This window comes from Uloborus diversus, chromosome 6 (genome assembly GCF_026930045.1).
Source record: "Uloborus diversus isolate 005 chromosome 6, Udiv.v.3.1, whole genome shotgun sequence".
In the NCBI taxonomy this organism is placed as follows: Eukaryota; Metazoa; Arthropoda; class Arachnida; order Araneae; family Uloboridae; genus Uloborus; species Uloborus diversus.
The window spans coordinates 3,678,147-3,703,396 of record NC_072736.1 but is presented as its reverse complement, the minus strand read 5'-3'; the positions used below and the strand labels follow the sequence as shown (position 1 = coordinate 3,703,396).

The window sequence follows — 25,250 nt, the reverse complement described above, 5'->3', positions numbered from 1 at the left end:
TCTAGACGTATTTTTTTAACTTGAAACTATGTGTAATTTGTGTATACAGTTATACTGAAATTAGAATTAAACTTGAACAAACTGAACAAGAGAACCATGAGATACTCACTACTTCGAGGCAGGGCTTTTAAAAATCGATGATTGTAAAGTTCATCTGTAAAAGAAAAATGTTGAAATTATTTAGCATTGTTGACTTTTTAAAAAATTAAAGTTTTAAATAGCAGTTTTTGAAAGTATGATTGTTTCAGTAAGACAGATATACATTAAAAACTGAAAATAAATAAATAAATAAATAAACCTCATCTTTAAATAGAGCACCACCTCTCATAAAGATTGCTTTTATCTAGTCAACAATGTCCAGCTATAAGTTCTATATTAATTTCACTAATTCAAATACTATTGAAGCAGGCTGGCCAGTCCTTGTCCCAGTTAATCAATCTCTGTTGCTGTTGTTACTTATGCCGCTCGGGAACCCAAGCCCGAGTAGCGATGCTACTCTATTTTAAGGCAGCGGGGTTACGGCTTCCGTTTTTAATAGAGCGTCTATTTTTAGGTAGAAGTCCGATTTGGCTCAGACAACACGACAGATGGCAGTACCATCTACGGACAGTTCAATAATTTAGAACCAGATCAGGAGTCGAATAACTTTCTGGTCTAGCACCTCCAGAGGTATCCAGGGTTCGCACTCAATTTCAGAAATAAAATGAAGGGGTTTTGAAGGAGTAAAATGAGATTTTGAAGGAGTACTAAAGGGCTGTTCAAAAATGATGTGATGATATCACACTTTTTTCCGACACATTTGACCAGTTCCCCCTTTGTCACAAAGTGTCACACTTCAACTTACTCCTCTTGTCACATGTCATAATTTTTCTAAACACATTGTTATACTAACATTGTGATGTCCCTTTTTATCACCCTCTCTCTTCCAATTGTCACAATTTCATTAACCCGTCTCCCCCTCAAGGCTTGACATCACTTGTGGATGTGGATGACCCTTTTTACAATATCGTAACTGCAATTTACTAAACAATTGTTTTTTTAACACAATCACTTAATATAGTACATCTATTTATGTATTTTTAAACATTTAAATAATAATTAGACAAACTGACTTTTGCTGCTGAGAGTGTGGTGAAGCAATAATCACAAAACTTGAAATAAATGCAAAGCACCAATTAAACATGTTTTACTTCACTTATGAAATGTCTTAGTCATTTAATAAAATTATCACCTTCAACTTTTATGACTTCTAAGATCAATTTGTAAATCATCCCTTGATATAAAAAAATAAATATATGAAATTACTACATTAAAATCGCCCTTTACCAATCGACCCTTAAGTTGTCGATCACTGAAGTATTTTAAGTTACTGTCATAGAGGAAGATTTATGTAGACTTGAACTAAAAAAGGAGTTTGAAGGGCCCTTCAAAAAAATTTCTAAAGGAAGGAGTATTGGAGGAGTTTTTTTTTTTTGAAGGAGCGTATGAACTCTGGGTATTGTTTCACTTGGAGGACATTTTGACCACGAGCATATTTAACGTCCGGTCACAAGTCCGATGCCTTACTGATCTCTAATGAAGATAAAGTGCAAACTTAAAACAATTCATCCCATATTCCAAGTAACATCTGCATCCTGCAAATCATTCAAAACATCTGTAATCAGAGCTGTGATGGGGTCGTTTCCAAAATTTTAAAAGTATTTTTTTCTAAAAGAGTATAATTAAAAACATAGAATCTGACCATTTTTTAAATAATTTCCTTAAGTTTAATATTTTAAAAAAATTACTTAAATCGGTGCTCTTTCATCGTTTAATGCTTCTGCCGATGACATCACAAATGATGAAATGCCATTTGCTGTTGCTATTCACGGTTCAAAATATATAATTTAAATTTTTACTCACGTGTATGGGCAATGATATAGTTGGTAGGAAGCGTAGAGCGCAATTGTAATTCGCTTCTTGATTATCATAACGTGGAAATGCGGTGTGCCATAGTGCATCATTTGTGATGTCATAAAGACCACGCCTTGTTTGTAGAATCGGATATTTTTAAAAATTAATTAAAAAATAACTGTTGTGAAAATGAAAGTATTTTCTTAGTCCATGTTATTGTTTTTGCTCATTTTATCAATTTCAGTGACAAAAAGTACTATTTTTGACTGAAGGAAACAACCCCATTCATGGATTACTTGGTCAGCTTTAAATTTCAAGTGGGACATTTCTTTTTAAAAGGATGGTTTGATATCAATTTACATAAATTTGCAATGTTTTTATATGAAAACAAAGCCAATATTTTGAAGAAGGGTGTTGCTTCCCCCCCCCCCCCCCCAATCACAGCACTGCCTACAACCTATATTAAAGTGATCACTTTTCCGTCAAGATTAACTTGGGATTTGAAAAGGTTAAAGCAATGATCTGTGGTTCGGCCATCTGAGCAGAATTTTAGCCCATCAATATCTTTCACTTTAAAAAGACGAATAACAGGATCATATCCCCCCTGAGTCTTCTTTGCTAAAAACTATACGTAATGAGTTTTTAAAGCTTGGAACCATAATGTAAATCTGAAAGCCCATTGATTAATCCAGTAGTTCTGCTTTAAACACTTCCCAATTAGCTAAATATTTTTCTTACGATGAGGGGACACAAACTGAACAGCATACACTAGAAGAGATCTAACTAAACTTACGTATAAATGTGGAACATCCTTAGAATTATGTAAAGTAGAACTATTTAAAAACCCCACATCCAGGGCCCGACTAACTAAAAGTGAGGCCCAAGGCCCACAATGGTTTGGAGGCCCCTCTCTATTCTATCACTTTAAACCAAGGCAAACTAATGTTCGACATCATTTAATAGAGGTATATTTTCAATTAATAAGCCTCTCTAATTTTTATTATTTTCACAAAAATATATGATTTTTTAATGCTAGATATGATTTTTTAAAGAGGTTTGGGGCCCCCTTAGAAAGGTGGGGCCCTAGGCCCAGGCCTAGTTGGCCTGTGCAGTAAGGATTTCTAGATTCCACCATCAACTATCCAAAAAATTCGCAAATCTGGTTTTCGGTGTTTCCCGCGCTTTTCCGACGTCACTTACGCTCCAAAACGGCTTTAATTAAAGACTATTCAATAAAATATTGCATTAGAATGTGACAATATTCATTTCTTTAGTATTCAGTTGGAATAAAACACGAAAATTTCAGACTTACGAGTGTACTTTTTAATTCAAGAAAATATTTCGGAAATGTTGCCCCGCGTTAAGGATAACCCTCTAAAGTTCGTTTTTGTAAACATTTTCTCGAATTATAGATGAGTAATATGGTATTTATTAAGAAACCGCTCATATTCTTTTGGGTACTTCAAAAAAATGCTCAGTTTTTCAAAAATTGCCAAAATGCGCATTTTTTAAAATAGCGGGAAAATTGGCAAAAGGTTGCCGGTTTTCTGGTTTCCTGGTTTTTCGGTTCCCGGATAAAAGGTTCTGCACTGTACTATAAAACTTCTAGCTTTAAATAGGTAAATTCAGCATTGTTTCTAGGTATAAGAGCTACATGATGCAATTCAGGGGTACATCTCTGTCTGATCAAATCAAAATCGATAACACTGGGAAACATTGAGACCTGAGAAAGAGATTTTTAAAGACGTACCATAATAAGAAATTGTACATTTTTACTTCCTTTTACAAAAAAGGAAGTATAGTATTCGCAAAAAAAATTTCACTCAAAAATCGGCCTTAATTCCCATTTTGCTCGCCCCCCGAATGAATGTTGAGTTTATTTTTCAACCCGACCACACGTGGATATATGCCTAGGAACGTACAGACACCCGAAATATCCATTTTGACGACCCCCGAGTTAATTACAACGAGTTTTCTCGTGACGTCCGTATGTACGTATGTATGTGCGTATGTATCTCGCACAACTCAAGAACGGAATGTCCTAGAAAGGTGAAATTTGGTACCTAGACTCCTAGTGGGGCCTAGTTGTGCACCTTCCCTTTTGGTTGCATTCGGATGTTCCTAAAGGGGTCTTTTGCCCGTTTTTGGGGGGGGGGGAATCATTGTTAATTTCGATGTAAACTCAAGTGGTGTTATAATTTGTCTTACACTTGGCGATATATCACCAGTCTTTTGGTCGCCAAGTTTTGTGGCCAACTTGGCCACAAATTTGGCGGATTTTTTTTTTCTTTTTAAATTTGGTTTAAATTTGGCCACTGTTGGTGATATTTAGGGAGTAAACAATTGAATCACATTAAAATTGCCAATAATGAGAAAATGACATTAAATTGAAGTAAAAGGAAGTCATGTGATGCACACATCAGTTTGTTTCTTTTAAAGTTAAATAGTGGGAGGTAAGAAAAAAAATGGCACTCACCGAAATCCATTCTGTCTTTGGCATCTCGTTTCATTAGGCGTAAAAGTAAATCTGTGAGTTCTAGTGAAGTGCCATTAGGTATGCTGCGGAGAAAATGAAAAGTTAAAATCTTAAGTAATGAGAAGACTTAAACATCTGAAATAAAATTTGATGAGGGGAAACAGATAAAATTTTAACTATTTATTTCGTTAAATATTTCAGCATTGTTTAAATGTTAATGCTCAACAGCTCATTTTTTTTTCCTTTTTAATTTAAAGTTTCTTTCTTTTTCCCCCTGTTTTCTTTTCTTCACAATTTTATTAGTTTCAACTATAGAAGTTTTGAGTAAAACCACTGGATTGCAACGAAGTTTTGAGTAACTATAGAAGTTTTGAGTAATCCTTCAACTGGATTGCAACGAACTGAGACTAGTAGTAAAGTTACCCAACAAAAAATCAAGAAGCAATCAAATAAATAATAAGATCAAACTTACCTAGGAGCTAAATTTGCATTTTTTTCATAATAGTGCTTTAACTGTTGTGGATTAGGTGCCTGAAAAAAAAAAAAAAGAGAGTTAGAATGATTTATTTGGCTAATCAATATTGATTCTCTAGTAGGGGAAAACCAAACCTGGCAGCATTGTGAAGGCTACACAGATCTTAATCAGAATGTTCAGGGTTTGTACTCAATTTAAGAAATAAAACGAAGGAGGTTTGAAGGAGTAAAATGAGATTTTGAAGGAGTACTTTTGGGCTGTCTTTAAATGATGTCACACTTTTTTTCAACATATTCGATCAACTTCGTCCAAAGTCACAAAGTGTCCGTATTTCACCTTACTCCTCCCCTTGTCACATGTCAAATTTTTCATAAATATATTGTCATGATAACTGCATGATGTCAGTTTTTATCACCTTCTCACTTCCCCTTGTCACAATTTTATAAACCCGTCTCCCCCTCAATTCATGATATCACTTGTGGATGACTCTCTTACATTGTCAAAACTGCAATTACTAAACAATTGTTCTTTTAACACAATCAAATCTACTTATGTATTTTTAAATATTAAAATAATTATTAGACAAACTGACTTTTGTTGCTGAGAGTGGTGAAAGGAAAAGCAATAGTCATAAAACTACATTTACTTCACTTTAAAATGTCTTAGTCACGTAATATTTTCACCTTCAACTTTTATGACTTTCATAATCAATTTGTAAATCACATCTTTATGAAAAAAAGAAATATACAAAATTACTATTGCATTAAAATCTCCCTTATAACATTGCCCCTTGTGACAAAATTAAGTTATCGATCAAAGTATTTTAAATTACTTTCACAGAGGAAGATTATGTAGTCTTGAACTAAAAAAGAAGGAGTTTTGAAGAAGTTAAAACAAAAATGAAGGAGTTTAAAGGGCCCTTCAAAATTTTTTTTCATTTGAAGGAGTATTGGAGGAGTTTTGAAGGAGCGTATGAACCCTGTAGATTTGCCCCAACTACAATAGTAACTGTAATTTGAAAGCAAATCGCTGGCTTGCCGTAAACAATGACTGAAACATTACGACAAAAATCATGAGAGTGGGGGAGGGGGAGGCAACATCATTCACACTACAGTTGGGGCAAACCTAATCTGGCAGCATTGAGAAGCCTACGCAGGTCCTAATCACAGCATTAGGACACTGCCAGGTTAGGTTCGCCTCACCTATAGTGTCCCAAATCTGGTAGTGCAGATGCAACAAACAGCAAAGGGGCGGCCCACAAATTATGATGTCACATTTTTTTCAACATTTTTGTCCTCTCTCACTCTTTTTTGTCACAAAAGCCGCGTTCATAACACACTTTTCGGCCCGGTAAATCCCTGCTCTGGCTCCGCAAAAAACTGATTGCAAAATTTCCTGTTTCCATGTAAAAAGAGGTTTCCCCAGAAAACGGTTTCTACCCAGCATCTTTAGCAGCTAGTAGACGAACTTGTTTCATATAGTGCATGCTGGGTAAAAACTCCGCTTTCACCTGTTTTAACTCCAGAAGCAAGGAGTAGAAAGATTCCACATATACCCCCGCAAATATCCAAAATGCAGTGAAAAGCCGGTTTTTTTCCGTGGTCGAAAGTGTCCATGGAAACAGCCCTAAAGTGTCACACTTCATCACACCCCCTCTCCTTTGTCACACTACTTTTCATAAACATATTCCTATAAAAAATGTATGACGTCACACTTCTCGTAACCCCTACCTCCCCCGTCAAACTCACAATTTTACAACCCCTCTCCCTTCTCAAAGCGGGACATCATTTGTGATAAACGCCCAAAGATAATATCAAATCTTATATAATCCAATCTTGGTATTCAGGGAATAAAAATCAGGGCAAGATGCTATGATTCTGAACATCAAGTTATAGCAATAGTTAACGTAGTCAAATGGACTTGCAAGATTTTGATCAACCTGTCACAGAAATGGCTAGTCACAAAATTGTTAGAACTCACTAACAAGAAAATAACCTCAATGAATGCTTAAACTCATTTGCTTTATTTATTTTAAACACATAATCAAATTCAACGGAGAAATAACACTTTTTTTTATGGTCATGACTTGAATCTCTATCTCTCCTTTTTTCACCAAAAAGCATTTCTCAAAATTAATAGCATTTCCAAAGACTAATAACACTAGTCTGCAAAGGAATTGCTACCAGAAAACTTTGAATGTCTTTGGGCTATTTTTAGCATGTTGAAATCAAATTTGTAGCCAGAAAGTTTCTATTACGCAACCTTTACTTTTTATGTGGGGAGGAAGGTTAATTTGTTACAAAAAGAGCTGGTTTAAAATCTTTTTGTTTTAATGACACAGTTAAAAGAAATTTATTTCTACATATAAAGTAACATTTGAAGAATATTCTGTGAACTTTTCATTCATTTTTTTTTATATAAAGAAATGAGCCATTGACAGCAACTCTTTACACATATCTCAAGATAAACAAAAAAAAAAACCTTTCACTGCAATGCTCCTTATAACTCCAAATGTGATGCGCTTAGCACTTATTCCGCTCATTTGAATGAGACTCTGCTTCTGCAAAAGCTGACATCGGTAAAAAATAATAAATTCGTCCATTTCCAGCTGTAAAACGGATGTTTGTCTTTCCATACAATTGTGGTAAGACAGTAAAAGGGTTTTATCAGTTCTTAAGTTTCTGTAGATAACGATGTCTAATTTATTTTCTTTAATTGATTTCAAATTTCTTGCAGCACTTACTTACAAGTCAAAACATCAGTTTTTCATTCAAAATGAAAATTTTTGTTATTTTAAAAACAGGTTAAAATTACATTAGCAAAAAGAAAAAAAAAACAGTTAGCAGGTGCTCATGGAGCACTAATATATAGTAAACAAAGTAAAATGCTTTTTGAGAGCAAGTTGCTCATTTTTATCTACCTCCAAAACAATTTTTTCCTAAAATTCTTTTTTTTTCAAATTCTTTTCATTCTGCATTTGCTTTTTGCTTCTATACCCCCCCCTCCCCTCCATCCTAGGGGTACAGAAGCCTCATTAGGCAAGAACTTACCATGAAAGGTGCCTTCCCGGTCAGACATTGGTATACAATGGTTCCAACACTCCAGAGGTCTGCTTTGGCGTCATACTTTAGAGACATGATCACCTCGGGCGCCTGTAATAAGACTCTTTTTATATATAGGAAGCACAAAACATGACTCAAAGCATTCACATTTCAACCAATCGGCAGTCGTGGGTCAAGAAATCTTTGCTGTAACCAAGGATAATTTTTCCTTTAAAGTTTTTTTTTGGCTGGTTTAAGATTAATTGTTTTTGGGTAAATGTTTTTGCCTTATGATTACTGATGGAGTTTACATGAAAACCGAAAGTCTAATGGCAACAAACCTTTATGTTTCAATATTATGGCACTGAAAATTTTTCTAAAATGTTACTTACTTTATATGGGTGTAAGTAAAGTTAATGGTGAATTATTAAGTAGTACTGAATTTTAATACAAGATATGAATCTCTCATAATTTTCTTTAACCCCTTCCCACTCGCTCCCGTGTCTATGACGTGCTGGGGTTTCGACCTCCATTTCTCGCTCCCGTGATAGCGCCATGCTGGGGTGTGCAATATTAACGCAACGAAACTATTAAACCCAATTCATTTATTTTGCCCGGAATATATTTTATTTCTCTCTTTATACACTAGATGGCAGCACCAGTCCATTTTAAATGTAATTGCAGAGATGAAGAAAGGAAATTTGGTACTAACTTACCAGATCGTGACGTTGGCCTCTGTATCTCAAGCTTTGAAATTTACCACACAAGAAAAATTTACTTATCTTTACTTATATTACACAAAATATTAATAAAATTATTTTTTAATGAAAACAAGACGTATTTCTTAAATTTTCGCTGCTTGATTGGGCTTGCTTGTTGACTTTTCACAAAATTTTAAATTTTTTTAAAATTTCAATCTAAAAATATTGAAAATGAAAAAATGAATGCACATGTTATTCATACACTTATTTTTATATCATTTTCTTAAATAAAAAAATAGACACTTTTATGACAGTTTTCTTGAAAATTATCCGATCGTTAAGGGGTTAAAAAACTACATGTTAATATAACAATACAAAAGAGTTATCAAAAGCTATATCTGCTGTGATCAGCAATGCTGGTCTTTGTCAATTTACCAATACCCATTGACAAAGGCTTATCCAGTTCAAAAAGAAAAGGGGGCAGGCCCTTCATTTGGGCAATTAGGAGGGGGGATTGCCCCCTTTCACAGATTTTGGAAACAATGTAATTCTGTATTTGGTGTATGTATTTTGTTCTTTTCCCCATATTAATGCATCAAATATATATATCCTTTGCTCTGCACTTCCCCAGAAAAATCTGAAATGATAGGCCTGGAGCAGGTACTTTTCTAAATGTATAAACTATTTCGCGGTGTGTGGGAAAGGGGTTGCATAATGCACATATAACCAAACTTTTGAAAAAGACGGAACAGTTTTTTTGTGGGAAGTTGGTGGAAAAGGGCTTTGTACTACCCTGTGTTATTTTCATAGCAGTAATGCGATAACAAGCCAACTAAACTCCAATAACTTTCCCTTTTCATTGAGTTCTCAAAGAAGAAATGTACACTTTCAAAAACAGTCACAAAGGTACCAGAGTCTAACACAGCAACAAGTAGGAAAATTTTAGCAACTGTCAATTATTCAATTTTTTGGACCTTTATTTTTTTTTCTACTTTCATTTGAAATATTTTCTATTTTGGAAAAGCTGCCCTCCCTTGCCTCTTTCTAGATATGCCCATGCCCACTCATGATCAAAGCCCTCTTAAAACTATTCATTTTATAATAAGAACGAATAACAGCTGCTTTTGGTAAACTAGTCCAAATGCCTACAAACTCATTGAAGTTATTTTTCCTAATTTCAATATTAGGTTGGGATTTAAAGGGATTAAAAGAATGAACTCTGGTCCTGCTATCCGTTCAGGAGTTAGGCCTGCCTACATTTTCTGTTTTAAACAAATTTAAAATTGAGTTTTAGAAAATAGGTTTAAAAACACAATTTATCATTTTAGTATAATTTGAATAATACAGTAAGTGAAAAGCATATACAGTAGGCTCTCTGTTTAATGACGCTCTATTTAACGACTTTCTCTATTTAAAGATGGCTTTTCATGGTCCCAGATGGACCACTATAGTGTTAAAAGCATTCTATTTAAGGACACTTTCTACTTAAGGAATTACCGCACCTCAAAAATGATGAAACAATCAAAAAAATTTGTATTGCTTATTTCAAAACTAAAAACTATTCTGAACACAGGGAAAAAGTTTCATTGCTTTAGTTTAAATATTTAAAAAGTAATGAGTGGTTTTAGGTCATGCTCGCTATGTGTTCTTAAGCAAAAGAAAAACTTTAAACTGCTTTTTCTCGATGATGGTATTTTTGTGTTTTCATGTCATTAGAATCTCTAAGGATTTTTTTCTATTAAAGATACAGCTTTAAAGTAACACTTTTTGCAATTGAGATAACATATTTGACAAAACTGTGCATTGGATAAGCATTTTATTAATTACTCAAATGTTTAGAGCATGTTAAACCTTTAAAAACCAATTAAAAAAAAAAAAAAACTTCGATTTTTTTACATAATTAATCACAGAAAATTTTCTAATAAACTCATAAGCAAATGAATGCACAGATTTTTAGAGATGATTGTAGTGATCGTTTAGCAAAATAAAATTTTTTAATTAGTGCAAAAATAAAAAAGCCTTAAAGATTTTAAAAAGTTGAAATTTTCCTCAATTTTTTGAATTTTCAAAAACAGTAGGCAATATTTTTAAATTTTGAAAATAAAGTATTGATTAAGAAATAAGTATGCATATTATAGTTTCAAAGAAATATAAAATTTACTTAAATTTTAAAAAAATGTTTGAAAGGTACTGTGACCCCTTAAGGACTTTTTTTTGTGGTCCCCTGAAAGTCGTTCAACAGAGAGCCAACTGTATATTAAAAAAGAGTTTTTACTTATTATTAATTCTTGTTATGATTTTAAAGTTAAGTTGAATTTCTTTCAAAACTTAAAACTATTCAATATGAAAAGTAAGCAAAAGATCCTCCATAATCCACAAAACAATTGAGGCAGTGAGAAATAAAGAAATGTAAGTGGATATTTTCACGTTTTGGAGAAAAACGCATTTAAAGTTCCAGTCCTAGGTAGGAGAACATTGAAAAGATTTTCTGAACCTGCTGTATAGCAGCACCTACCAAGGGACACTAGTACAATCTCTTATCCCAAAACACAGAAGAGGTTCACTAACCTTTTGTACTGGTTGTCTCCTAATTTTTAATTTTGGCCCTTACATCCCTTTGCTTTTCACTGTCTCAAATGAGCAAAAGTACTGTTGATTAGATGGAACAGACTGATGAATTTCAAAAAACTTTTCTTATTGAAATTTAATTTTGGTGACTATCTTTACTAATAACAAAGCTGAAAGTCTCTTTGTCTGGATATCTGAATGTCTGTCTGTCTGGATATCTGAATCTCTGTGACGCGCATAGCCCCTAGACCATTCGGCGGATTTTCATGAAATTCGGCACAAAGTTAGTTTGTAGCATGGGGGCGTGCACCTTGAAGCGATTTTTCGAAAATTCGATTTTGTTCTTTTTCTATTTCAATTCTAAGAACATTTCCGGAGCAAAATTATCATGAGATGGACGAGTAAATTACGAAATTATCATAACGTGGAACCGTAACATGGGCACAAGCCCATTGGCGAGATACGAAATTATCATAACGTGGAACCGTAACATGGGTACAAGCCAATTATTGACGAAAAAATTCACCATACATTATTTGTAAATAAACAGGCGAACCAAAAGCCCTTTTAATTTTTCTATTACGGGCAAAGCCGTGCGGGTACCACTAGTCTTGAATAAATGAAAGGGAACCTCACCATGTACATGGGCGACCCGCACAATGTGGCAGCCATGACTCCATCCGTGAGGAATCTGGCAAACCCAAAATCTGCGATCTTCAGTGTGATTTCCGAGGGGGCAGGGTTGGGCATGCCTGAGTGACACAGCAGGATGTTCTGTGGTTTCAAGTCCCGATGCACCACTTCCATCTGGTTCAAGACTTTCATGGCCTCGGCTGCAGAAGGGGAGAAATGGATTAGAGCAGCTTTACACCACAATTCATAACAAGGAATTATACAAGAGTAGGTTGACATAAAAAAAAGGTTCACACAGTTCTGGATGCAAAGTCCCAGGAACAGAAATTGAAAGTAGGGGGAAAAAAGCTAAATGCTTTATAGGCCAAAACTGTGTGACACTTATTAAAGCTAAAATGATCTTTTTCACTAAGCTGAAACATTAACTCTTTAACCACAGCAAAACTGAAAATCGAAATGGAGCAGGACACATCACAGTGGTATGCCATCAACCAGGATGACTTGCCATATTTGGGATGTACTTGCCCACTTTTCAAATGCTGGTTCTTTATCATTTCTGAAGATTGATAATTTTCTTTTTATGTTTAGGTAGAAAAATACAAATACAAATGTGACAACCAGCAACAAATTTCAGATTCTGGCTCTGTGCCCAACTAGGCTGTTCCTAGACAGTTTGTTAGTCCCCAATGAAAATCGATGGCCCTCTTACAGACGCTTACTCATTACAGCCTCCTCTAGTAAGCTGTTCCAAGTGTCCACAACCCAACTAAAGAAATAATTTTTCCTAATTTCCAGATTAGCCTTAAATTTTAATAGCTTAAAACAACGACCTCTTACGCTACTTTCCTTGCAAAAATTTTGCTCATTATCTTTCATTTTGATAAATTCAAACAACTGAATCATGTCCCCTCTGACTCCAGGCTATACATATCCAAGACTTTTAAGTCTGGCATCATAATCTAAATCTGAAAGTCCTTACTAGGCTAGCAGACTTTCTTTGAACCCTTTCCAATAAAGAACTGCATGGGATGAAAGATTATTTATTCCATTCCCCTTGGGATGAAAGGTGAGGGTAAAAGTCCCTTACGCTTGCTGTCAAGCTTCAGAAGTGAAAAAAACTAACATTTCAAAATTGGACAAGTTCACCTTTGATACGACAAAGTAACTTCTGCTGACAGTTTCAGAGGGATATTCAATTGAATTGCAACAGTATGGCATCGATTAAACTTTTTGAATTGTGTTAAAAAAATGATATATTTTTAAGGGACAAAACAAAAAAAAAGTAAGTATTACCAAAGGAAAAGACCTGGAAAATTTTAATGACTGAGAAGAATACATCGTCTCCTCAGTGTAACAGTAGGATGGATATCTTAGTGTTATTTCTGACATTAGACGTCTTAGTGTTGCTCTGAGGTGACAATATGAATGATGAAGGAAGACTAAGACTAAAATCTTAATGAGGGAAAAGTTTAAAAAAGCAAGAAAAAGTCAAAGTGACTGAGGAGAAAAAATTTGAATAAAAAAAAAAAAAGTCTAAGAAAAATTCCATTTCTTGAAAAGAAGAAGTAAGAAGTCCTAGTGACTGTTTGATCAAGGATTGTATGTAATTTGGCAATCTGCCAATTAAAGACGATTCCATCTGAATGAATCTAGCAGGGGAGAAGGGAAAATTACGATGAGATTTTGATGCATGCGTTTTATAATGTCACTAGTGCCTTATTCATTTATTGCATTCTCAAAAATAAAATAAGGGGAAACAAAAATAGTTACCATGGAAACAACAAAAAGAAAATAAAATATTTTCATTTCGTTCAGGAACGTAAAACAAAATGGTAAGCACAAAACTTTGTTGTGAATAAATAAATCAATTAATTTTTGCCATGAGAATATAGATCAAATATACTTTAGATTTAAAAATGTTGCTTGAGCAAATTTTCATTTTTACAAAACTAAGGTTAAATAACAGAGGCAAAAGTGCAAATCTGAAACAAACCAACATCACTATCTTACTAATATTATATATGCGAAAGTTTGTCTGTATGGATGTATGGATGTATGGATGGATGTATGGATGTTTGTTACTCTTTCACGCAAAAACTACTGAACGGATTTTGATGAAACTTTACAATAATATATCTTATGCATCAGAATAACACATAGGGTAGTTTTCGTCCCGTTATGGGGGGCAAAACCCCCTTAGGGGGGCAATAAAACACAATTTTTGTATAAATTCTCTAATATTGGGATGAAAAAATACTTGCACATATTTATATTATATGTCCATCGAAAGCTCTGATTTTTCTGCTGAAGATGGCACCTGTTCGAAATTTCTAAGTAGAATAAAAAACGAGTTATGAGCTTTTTAGATCCATGTTCGAAGGCTTTCCTCAACTCAATACAGTATTTAGTGTATCATCTCAACTCCCTGTCGATAGCGACAATTGTTGTATTGTTGACTTTCTTTGCTTTTCGTGATTGTTCAAGGCTTTTCTCAAGTCAAATCTTGAAGTAAGATTTTTGCACAAGATTGGCAAATAATACATGATTTGGCTGATGATTTTCCATTTAAACGGAACTTTAAAGTAATTAATGGTTTTTATTATTATTTATGCTAATTGAACACTTACTCATTATCCAAACAACCAGCAGATTGCCAAAATTTTTGCAGAAAGATTTCCGTAGCTGATGCATTTGGCAGTTTTTTCAACGTTGCTGTTTTTGAAGCCGAAGACTACGTCATAATGTTTCTCAGCTTTCACCATGTAAACAAAATATCGCCAATCAAAGAATTTTCAAAAGACTTTTTTTTACTGTGTTAAATAATCCAGCAACTAAATTAGGCAAATCCATAAACAGCACAAAAACTTCCATTAATTTTCCTTTTTGCACAATTTCAAACAATCACCAAATTTTATTACTTATTTTGGTAACATTTCGGATGAAACTGTTTAGCGCCATTTTATGGTGACCAAAAATATCTCAGCATCTGGCGACGATATCTCTGTAACGAAAATTAATATCATATCGTTTTATAAAGTAAGGAAAGAATGGGGGAGCATCATCGAAGGTACCTCGAAACGACTTTCGCAAATTCGGTAAAATCGCACCAAGAGCCACAATGATTGAAATTTCCCGAAATAACTAAAGCAAGTATAAGGGGATTACGAGCGCAGCTACTTTTTTTTAATCACTTCGTACTTCATTAGCCATACAGAGAAGGTTTTAGACTCCATTTAAAAAAAAAGTATCAACAGATTAATCTTTTTAAACATGAGAAGATTAATTTCATGTTTTTTAAATTTGTATATGCTTAAATATAGTGCTTTCGTTTCTAAATCAATACTACTTTGTTTTTATACTTATTGCTATTTTAGTTTTATGGATAAGGAAGAAACTCGATTTTTAATCACGTCAAAAAGATGTGTTTTAAATTCTTTTACTTAAAACAGAAAACAAAAGCAAGTAACGATTTTTTCTAATAATTATTACTGACCCAGGCAACGCCGGGTATTTTTGCTAGTAAGCTAATAGATACGTCCATTTCCGCCTATAAACCAGATATTAGCCTTTCCATGTAACCGATGGTCAGACAGTACCTTACGAAAAAGACTGATTAATTGAAAAATTCTAGACAAAAGTGAAAAATTACAATGAACTAAGAGAAAATCCTAATGACATGAGTATGGGGAAAAAATTTCTTCCCAATTATGAGGATTTATAAGGACTATTATGGATAGCTATATAAAAAATTAATAAAATCAATGAAAATAATAAAATAAAAAAGAATGAGGAGGTGTTTTAAAGTAACAGAAAGGTGGAAAATAAAACAGCATTGAGAAAAAACAAGCCGAAAATAAATTTAAAAAAAAAAACTGTAAATAAAAACTGAGGACATTTTTTATACATAGATTGAATTTCTTACCGATCTGCCTGAGAAATAGCCTTATTGTGTCTTCACTCAGACTGCCTTTAGCTACAAGTTAAAAAAAAAAGTAACTCAGTGAATTATAAGAAGAATGCAAAAGACACTTAAAATGCACAGTGTGATAGAACTTGATACTTACAATTCAAATACTCTGACAAGTCTCCCCCATTACAATACTGAAATATAAATAAAATATTTTATTAAACAATCAACACTTTGAAAATAGTTAGAATAGATACATTTTTAAAGCAAAATAAGCTATTTTTTCTTCTTCTAAAAATAGAGCTGGTATTTGTGAGTGTATTGTTAAATTGCATTTTTCAATTTGATTCAGAGCAACGCAACAAAAGAATTCCAGTGCAATTTGTGCAAAATAGCTATTGAATTCATGTATTCTTTAATTATTTTATGGAAGTCAATTTATGAGAATAATTAAATATTTTTTTAATGACAAAAAATTTTTTCACAAAATATATATATATATATATATATATATATATATATATATATATATATATATATATATATATATATATATATATATATATATATATACAGAAGATTTTTCAAAAATTCAAAGCAAACTCATGCATGAGTGTCTAAATGTGCTTATAATCGATATGAATTTTATTGAAATCAAAACTCCCCTAGTTTTAACTAACTATTCACATGGGTTTGTCAACAGATGTACTGTGGCACCCCCCCCATGCTTTTTATAAAAAATGAATCCTAGTAAGACATTTATACTTAACTATTCAAATTTTTCTATTCGGGAACATCAGCCCCCCCCCCCCCTTTTTTCGGAATCATCTTGAACACTATTGGTATCCCCCACGCTCAATCTCTATGTATGATTTGGTGTGGGAGGGAGGGGAACGGAGAGAGAAACCTCACTTAATCATTTATATCCAATGTGTGTATTCTCTACTCTCAAAATATAAAAACCTTACTGATTATGTTTTGAACCCAACTGAACCTCTTCTTTCTCTCATAGCTTTTAAATCAGTTATTTAATTATTTTGTTGTAAGGGGGGGGGGGGAGGGGGTTGATTCGACCTCATTTTAAGAATGCAAAAAGGATTTCCTTCTCACTTTTGAAAGTTACCAATAGATGACAGAATGTGGATGTATTTTGAAATTATTGTTTCATTTATTTATTAACTGGGGCCTAAGATTGATGAATGTAAACCTTAAATAATTAGCTTCATAAAATATCAATGCACAATAAATGGCGCTTCTATCTATGGTCTATGATGGCACTATTTGTGAGTAAACGACATGAAACAGTACTTACAGGGTCCATTATGAAAGTAATGAGCATTTACTGGCAAAATATATTTATTGATCGTAATTTGTACAAATGTTCAATATTCTTCAAAATACATTCCTCCTGCATCAATACACTTGCGGAGACGTGTTTGCTACGCCTGAAAGGCACCCTGAAACTCTTCCAAGGGAATGCCTCTCAGGAACGTTGTAACATGGTGTTGGATGTTTCCCAAGATTCCCCAATGTTTTCCTTTCTTCTCTCTCTCTCTCTTGAGTCGCGGAAACAAAAAGAAGTCACATGAAGCTAAGTAGGGACTGCAAGGTGGTGAGGGATCACCGGGGGGGGGGGGGGGCATCCATAACGGGGTTCGTCGGCGACCTCCTCCTGGCTCTCTTTGAATGCCTTGTGCCACTTCCCAGACTGTGATCTTGAAATACAATCGTCCTTGAAGGCTTCTTGCAGCATCTGGAATGTTTCGGTTGTATTTTTTCCAAACCTCACGCAAAACTTTATGGCGTATCATTGTTCAAGCGAACGATCCATTGCGTTATGTTACAAAAGTTGAAAACATACTTCAAGTGGAGGCACTTATCTCCGCTCACACTGCTCAAAAGCAACTGACGACTGGATGCATTGAAAGGGCATATCCCGCACCACATTTCCCAGCCGGTTTTACCGTGCTGCCATCTATCTTCGCGTCACAATAACATTATGCTCATTACTTTCATAATGGACATTGTATATTGTTTGATCTAACTTTAGGTCTGTAGAGGTAAAAATTGAAATCATGACTGAATGTCCTCCGTTCTCGGATTATGCAGCTTATGTTGGTTTAATAACTATGTGTTCACTTCTCCGCATCCTTCCCAGGTGGAAAAAAACTTAAAAGTAAAATTTCTGCAACCGTATAAGTTTTCACTTTTGTTGGAGTAGTCTAGCAGTTTTGGAATTTTAAAGAAATTTCTTTTAGTACCGCCGTTTAATTTCTAGCAAAGTAGTGCAAGAACCTTATAGACTTAAGATCTTGTTTTCTTACTAAAACCGACTTCTTATGGGAAAAATGGTAGCCACAGTTTTAAGATGTTGGACTTCGGAAAGTTGCTTTGTGCAATGCATAATTTCCTTTCCACCACCATAGGAAGACATTCCCTCACCAGAAAGAGATAACACCAGGTCCATCAATTTGCTAAGAGCAATGGAGGAACGAGATCAAACACATGGTTCCAAGACATATAGAAAGAACACCAACTATCCTGAGATGGGCTTCCTCTATACCATATACTTTATGTGCAGCAACTTTGTAGCTCTTCAGAACATAGAATTCCCGTTCCACAGTCATCTCCTCACGAAAAAATAAATAAAAATGGTGGAGCTGGCAGAGTCTGCTATTCAAGCTCACTGATCAATAGTTCCTTGTAGACACAACACCAACCAACGTATTTTCTAAGATAAATATTCTGAATTTCATCTAACGTGTGTATAAAATATGTGCATCACATAATGTAGATATCGGAGCTAAGCTTCCATACAAGTTATAAACCTAGTAGATGACATTTCATAGCAGCTAAGTAAGTAACATTTGAAGGGGAGAGAAGTAAAAGGATGAAGCAAATTCCTTTAAATTTCGAGCAAAACTCGTACCAAATTCAAAACCTAGCCAGGATTTTGTTGAAAAGTTTATCTAAATCACGCTGTATAGCATCACCAGCCAGGGGAACTATAACCACCCCTTGCCACAAAGCAGATGGAAATGTGTCCAACCATCTTCACTAGTTATTTTCAAATATTTAATTTTGATGCTTACACGCTTTGGCTTCTGTAGTTGAAGCCTAACCTAACCTGGAAGCATTGTGAAGGCTACGCACATCCGAACTCTAGCATTACGACGCTACCGGGTTAGGTTTGCCCTAGCTATAGGAGCTTCATTATCAAATTTGTTGAAAGAGCAGAGGGTAGAATTTCCAGAATTTCAAGGACTCTTCGGTGCCTACGGAGTTATTCCAGATCAAAAGGTGGATGTAAACAAACCTCTTATCATCCCAATCGCCCAGTCGACCGTAAAGCTTCCTTCCCAAACTCATCCCACAAATAACATGCGACACTCACTAATCCTGGATACTTTGTTGCTGAGCGTCTTGGCTGATAACGAACGAGGCTTTAAATTTGTCTCGATTCAACGTCGAAGGCCTTTCGTGTTTATGCAAGGAAAACAAACGAGCGTGCGACGTATTTTAATGTATTAGATAACCCTGCTCGGTAAACAGCGTTTTCTCCATCTCGACCTCGAAACGCGAACACGTGCTCTCTCCTGTTTGTACACAAGCGGCCGAAAAGCGTACTCGGGGAGAAAAAGCTCTTCCACGACAACGTTGGCTGCGATGAGGTCACTTTGAAGGGCTTCTTTTTTAGTTCAGGTGACCGATGGTACGAGAAGGGAAAGGAACACATGGCAAGGAAGGTAGCTTTTCTGAAAGAACATCATACTGAGGAAGAAAAAAACTGCTGGTCAAATAATCGCCAAGGAAATGGAAATTTAACACACAGACAGCTCGACATGCTTCAAAGAAAATGATGGAATTACATCAGGGTTTTAACGACATCAGGCTTTTAACGAAAGCACATTTCAAGAGAAATTCAGTTCTAAAACAACGAAATCAGGATTGTACTGTTGTTTCGCAATAAAATGCATTTTGAACTCTCAGAATGCTGTGATTCTCGTCTATAGACAACGCAGAAAATATGATAGGTATTTAGATTTAATTAGTCAGGGGTTCCCACTCCGCCCAAGAGCAATGATGTATCCCCCCAAACAATGCAGTTCGTCCTCCCCAAAAACGAGACCTCACCCAAAAAACGAAAAGATACACCAAAAAGTTTCGATGGCGCTGTCTGCAGCATGACTCCCTTTTGGTAGGCATTTCTGAGTTCGTTGAAATACCTTAGTTGTAAATATTTAATGTTCAAATCGAGTTGGAATTTCAAAATCAAGGTAGGTTCTTCTTCGAAAAGGGAAAAGGGGGGGGGGCGGAGATTTCAGGTCCGCTTGTAAACTTCATGAAGCTCAATTCGGCCATACTCGACTGGTGTTCTCTTGCAATCAAAACGGTGAATGCCAACACGAATAGCGAAAAAAAAGTAGAGAAACTAAGACTATTTCAATGCTCTTACAAGTTTGGGTGAAAAACATCGTTGTAAGAAATGAAAAGTCCAATGTGATTTATATACTTTCTTGAATCAAAAGATTCATTCAAAAGGAATATCAGATTGCTAAAACATGGGCGGATTTATGGGGGGGGGGGGCAGAGGGGGGCAATGCCCCCCCAGTTTTGGGAGTACTTTATGTAGTAACAACACATTTTCCAAAAATTTTTTAAAAAGTCATTATTATTTTTCCTTTTTGACTGGAGTCCAGAAGGACATGGGTAGGTTTATAGGAAAGGGGGGGCATAGGAGGCAAGGCCCCCCAGTTTTGAGAGGACTTTAAAAGGTAATAACACATCTTCCAAAATCTTGAAACAAAAAAATTATTATTTTTTCTTTTTTGAATAGTTCAATGAAAATGAAGAGAATAGCGAATGTCCTTTTCTGATGGGAGAAAAGAAAACAAAAAGAACATTAAATAATAATAGTACAGCTGTCACTGGGGTGCTGAAAATATGCCTAAATTAACTATTTTGGACTGAAAACCATTTGGGCAAGTATGTAAATGAAAATATAGGCTAAACGAGCTATGCATTCAGCTGCAACACTTATAATAATTGACGATTATTTTTAAATTAGAACCTGAAACAAAGGGAACCCCCCTCCCCCATTTGCGCTAACAAAACAATCTACTCGTTATGATTTGTTTTCTTTCTTTTCAGAATGTTTATTTTCAATTTGCTTGATTTCAAAAACTAGATATTTTGTGTTGTTACAGACGAAAGATTTTGAAGAACCTTCTGGATTCACACGTTCAGTTTGGTAAAATTATAAAATCCTTTAACCGTAAAAACTGACGAATTTTCGTAAAAATTACAAAAATCTGCAGGTAAGAGTGAATTACAGGACCGGATTTGCCTATAAGATAAACAAGCTATAGCTTTGGGCCACTGCTTTGAAGTGGGTCCGTAACTTGCAAAAAATTACATTATTTGTACCTTAAAAAAAATGGAAAGTGCTTGAAAAAACTAATTTCATTTTCAGGTGCTTGAAAACCTTGAATGTTTGGAAACATGGGGCTACAAACCTTAAATTTTAAAATTTCTAACAAATGGTGGGGGGAGGAATGCCAAAATATATCAAATTTAGCTCCTTGCTACATCCTGCATCAAAAGTGTAACAATCATGGTTCTTACGTTTGTAACATATTACTTGAGATAACTTTTTGTGACTCACGTGTTTCATATCCTGCTATTTATTTAATCCTGAATGCAGTATTTTGGAAATTCTTTTGTATTGATTGCTTTTATCTTGCTTCTACTGCATAAAGTTAATCTGTTTAGCCCAGAAAAAAATTATACACTACCTCTATTCCTTTTCGTTTTCTGCACTGCTAATAATTTAAAAAAAAGGTTGTTGTAATGAGAGAATTCTATAATTTATTTTTTCTTTTAAACTTCAAATAGCTGTTTTTTTTACAAAGTTTGAATAATACTGTGCAACTGTATAATCTAGTACTCAATTTCAGAGACTGGAAAATGCAAATGAGGTGCCTTAAATTATCAAATGTTCAAAAATCCTTGAAAAGAATTGGCGCAGTTTAGCCTACTAGGGCTCTTGTGCCAAAACACCCAATCTAACCAACCAAACCCTGAAAATAACTAGACACTTCTTTGAAACTCAAATGTATAAATTATGAATTGTTCTAATAAGTAGTATGTTACTCTCATGTTACATATTTTCTAAATCTGTACTGAATTCTTTTTAAGTATTAACTTACGTCACAAAGCACATTTAAATCGTAAAACTTTTTTTTAAAAATTATTTGTTTTTTTTTCCTGAGATTTTTGTCTATCCAATTAACCCTTGAAAGGCTTCAAAATACAGAATTTTATATCCATTTTACAAAATTTCCTCCGGGGGAGAAACCCCCAGACCCCCTAAAATTAGAGATATTCTATATCCCACTTAAAAGGGAGCCTTTCGTCACTCTCTTGATACCAGTCACCTCTCTGTTCAAAAAAGTTCAGTTCAAAAAAGGACAATATGAAAACACACATTAATGAAAACTATACACGAAAAAAGTAAAGCATGCCCTTATGCATTGCAGAAAAACAGACCAAAATCGGGGGGGGGGGGGAGGCAATTTAAAATGTTGCTGAAAAAAAAATCCTGCCCCCCCAGGAACTCAGTCCTAAATCCGCCTATGTGCTAAAATAATGATTTTTTCTTTGTCTGGAGAAACATCAAACTGGATTCTACGCTTTGAAGCTATGTATGAATGCCAGAGGCTTCACTGTAAACAGACAGTGTCAAATTGGAATTTAACTTTTATAAATCTTACCACACAGATCTATTCGAAACAATTCATTCCACTCGACTTCGTTTATGCACCTCAAGTGAGGTAATGTGGAATTTGAAAAGCTGTTATTAATCATGACGAAATATCAACCAATATCTCAAACACCAACATCCAGTCTACACCATCATCGTGATTTGACAAAGTTTTGCTACTATCGAATATCATCTCAGGGTTATTGGATAATGAGTCTGCTACACGTACATTCATTGCAAAATATATCGTCTGCCCCAAAGATAATTAACATTCATCTGCGAAAATGATCAACAGCTGGTTCCCAATCAAGGGTCCACGCTCATGTGCGAACCAGTCTTCTTCCAGCCATTTAAAATTGACCAGAGATCGTTCATACAAAGGCGCGGCGGCATTTCGAGGCAAAAACTGGTTCTCAGAAAGGATAGGATCGAGAAGAACAAAAAAGAAAGATGCTAATCATTAGCCATTTATCACCCTACTATGCCCCGCGAAAATGAGTGCTGGTATTTGGGCCGAAGCTCATTAAGTCATTAAGGAATGAATTTGAAAAGCACGAAACAAAAGAAAAAGGAACAGAAACGTTCCTCACTGCGTGCAGAATGAAAAATTACTGGGACTATCATGCATAACAAGTCGTCTTAAAAAAAATCAAAATTGCGAAATCCACAGCTTCACTACTTCAATCTTTCAAGTTCGGGGTTTTTCGTCCTCAGCAGACGGATGTAAACTTTGATACAGGGTAATTTTTTCAGTTTTGGAGATAAAACTTAATTTATCTAGAACTGATGTACAGGGTCCATTATGAAAGTAATGAGCATTTACTGGCAAAATTTGTTTATTGATCGTAATTTGTACAAATGTTCAATATTCTTCAAAATACATTCCTCCTGCATCAATACACTTGCGGAGACGTGTTAGCCACGCCTGAAAGGCACCCTGAAACTCCTTGAAGGGCAGGGGTGCCCATCCCCCCCAAGCTCAATGGCGCAAATTCCCGCCCCCCCCCCCCAAATTTTCGCGCTTTCGAATCGGGTGAAACATAACAGTTTTTAGAGTGTTTAATTTTCAGTCATATTCACGGGGGGGGGGGGGGAGCCCTAACAAATACCTTTTGAACTGAAATATTGTTGGATTGTTGACCCACCTTGCCTTCCCAAAGTTTACAACGTAGACCTTGAGTAAACAAGTTTTTGGGTACCCCTGAATTTTGCTGCACCTTATTTTTTTTTTTTTTCGAAATATGATATTACAGGGAGAGTGCATTAAACATTCTGGCTTGGGATGGAGTCATTACTAGATGTATATAATATGATTCATGAAACGGAAATTTATTGTCACTTAGATAGGGGGTCCAGGAAAATTTTCGAAATTGTAGTTTTAAAACTACTGTTTTAGACGATCTCTAGTGATATTAGGGGGATAAAAGGTTTGGTGCCCTCTTCCAGGTGATTTTTCAATATTGAACCTTTAAAAGCTAAATTGTAGATAGTTTAGCGTTGTGTTAAGAAGGACTCTCCTTCGTTTTCACGATTGTATTTTTAAAATAGCAGGTTTAGACTATCTGTGTTAATATTACGGAAAGAAGATATACTAAGACTCGCTCCAGGGAAATTTTCAAAATTAAAGTCTTAAAAACGCTATCTATGGTTGGGGAAAAGCAGCATTTTGAAATTGAACTCTAAAATCGCAGTTGTAGCTAACTTTTGTGACGTTAAGAAAAAGAGTATTCGGAAGCTCTCCCAAAATTTTCTCGAAATTGAAGCCCTGAAATCAGTTTTAAGACGATTTTTCAATAATGTTGACGAGAGTGCGGGAGGGGGAGAGAGAGAGGAGCGCTCCACCTAAATGTTCGAACTTGTAGCTTTAAAAACGCAGTTTTTATAGATCTTGATAATGTTAGTGGAAGGTGAATTTCGGTGCCATTCCCCGGGAAATTTTTTGAAATTGATACTCCAAAAACACATTTCTAGGCTTTTCTTTGATTGTGTTAAGGAAAGAGGGGGGAATCAGGGGCTCTATAATTTTTTTCAAAATTGCAGTACTATAAACGAAGTTTTAGATGACTCTTAATGATAAAGAGGGTGTTATTCTACCGTTACAGTAGGGACGCTCTCCTGGAAGTTTTCCAAAATTGAAGTCGCATAGCCAAAAAAGATGGATTACACACACCGTAACAGATATTTTACGGAAATCCTCAAAAATGGATTCAGCTATTAAGCGTACATCGAAAATCAGAACTCGAGAATTTTAACGAATCAAATATCCTTCTACACATATCAGATGTAGAAAAAAGTAAATATGATTCACGTAAAATAATTTAAACACCTTAAGAACAGACTGTTCTACTTCCCATCAGTAAAAACCAACATCACTGAAAGGTTTAATAAAAACCATCTAATGATAAATTAAAACAATCAGTTTAAAAATGGTAGAGAAGATGGGGGTAAAAGTGAAATGAAAAATTCTTCGCAAGCTTAAACTAGTTAATGAAGAAAATATATTAATTGTCGATTAGAGGGATAAAAAATATGTTATTCGCCAACTTCAAAACTATAGTTTTTAACGATTGTCAAATGAATCAATGAAAGACTAGAGTATACTGGTCAGAATTATTACAAACAATAAACATTGTTAACCTCTCTCCCTCTCATCACTGTCACACGTATTCATCATGCAGAATTGTTCTATTTCCAGAAAATTTACGAAAAATTGAAAAGAAATCAAATCGTCTGATTCAGTTTTGAAACGGACACCAACTCCATGCCGTCTGTGATGTTAACTTCATTAAAAAA

General features: G+C 34.8%; 1 protein-coding gene across 1 annotated transcript in view; it reads right to left on the bottom strand.

Moving 5' to 3' along the window:
- LOC129224656 (serine/threonine-protein kinase unc-51-like) overlaps positions 1-25,250 on the bottom strand; it is a 201,666-nt gene that overhangs the window by 52,311 nt on the left and 124,105 nt on the right. The window contains exons 5-11 of the mRNA XM_054859195.1: positions 15,852-15,888; positions 15,710-15,760; positions 11,791-11,987; positions 7,895-7,996; positions 4,842-4,900; positions 4,370-4,452; positions 110-154 (exon numbers count right to left, since the gene is read on the bottom strand). Of these exons, the coding sequence (XP_054715170.1) occupies positions 110-154; positions 4,370-4,452; positions 4,842-4,900; positions 7,895-7,996; positions 11,791-11,987; positions 15,710-15,760; positions 15,852-15,888 (574 nt within the window). The remainder of the gene's footprint in view (positions 1-109; positions 155-4,369; positions 4,453-4,841; positions 4,901-7,894; positions 7,997-11,790; positions 11,988-15,709; positions 15,761-15,851; positions 15,889-25,250) is intronic.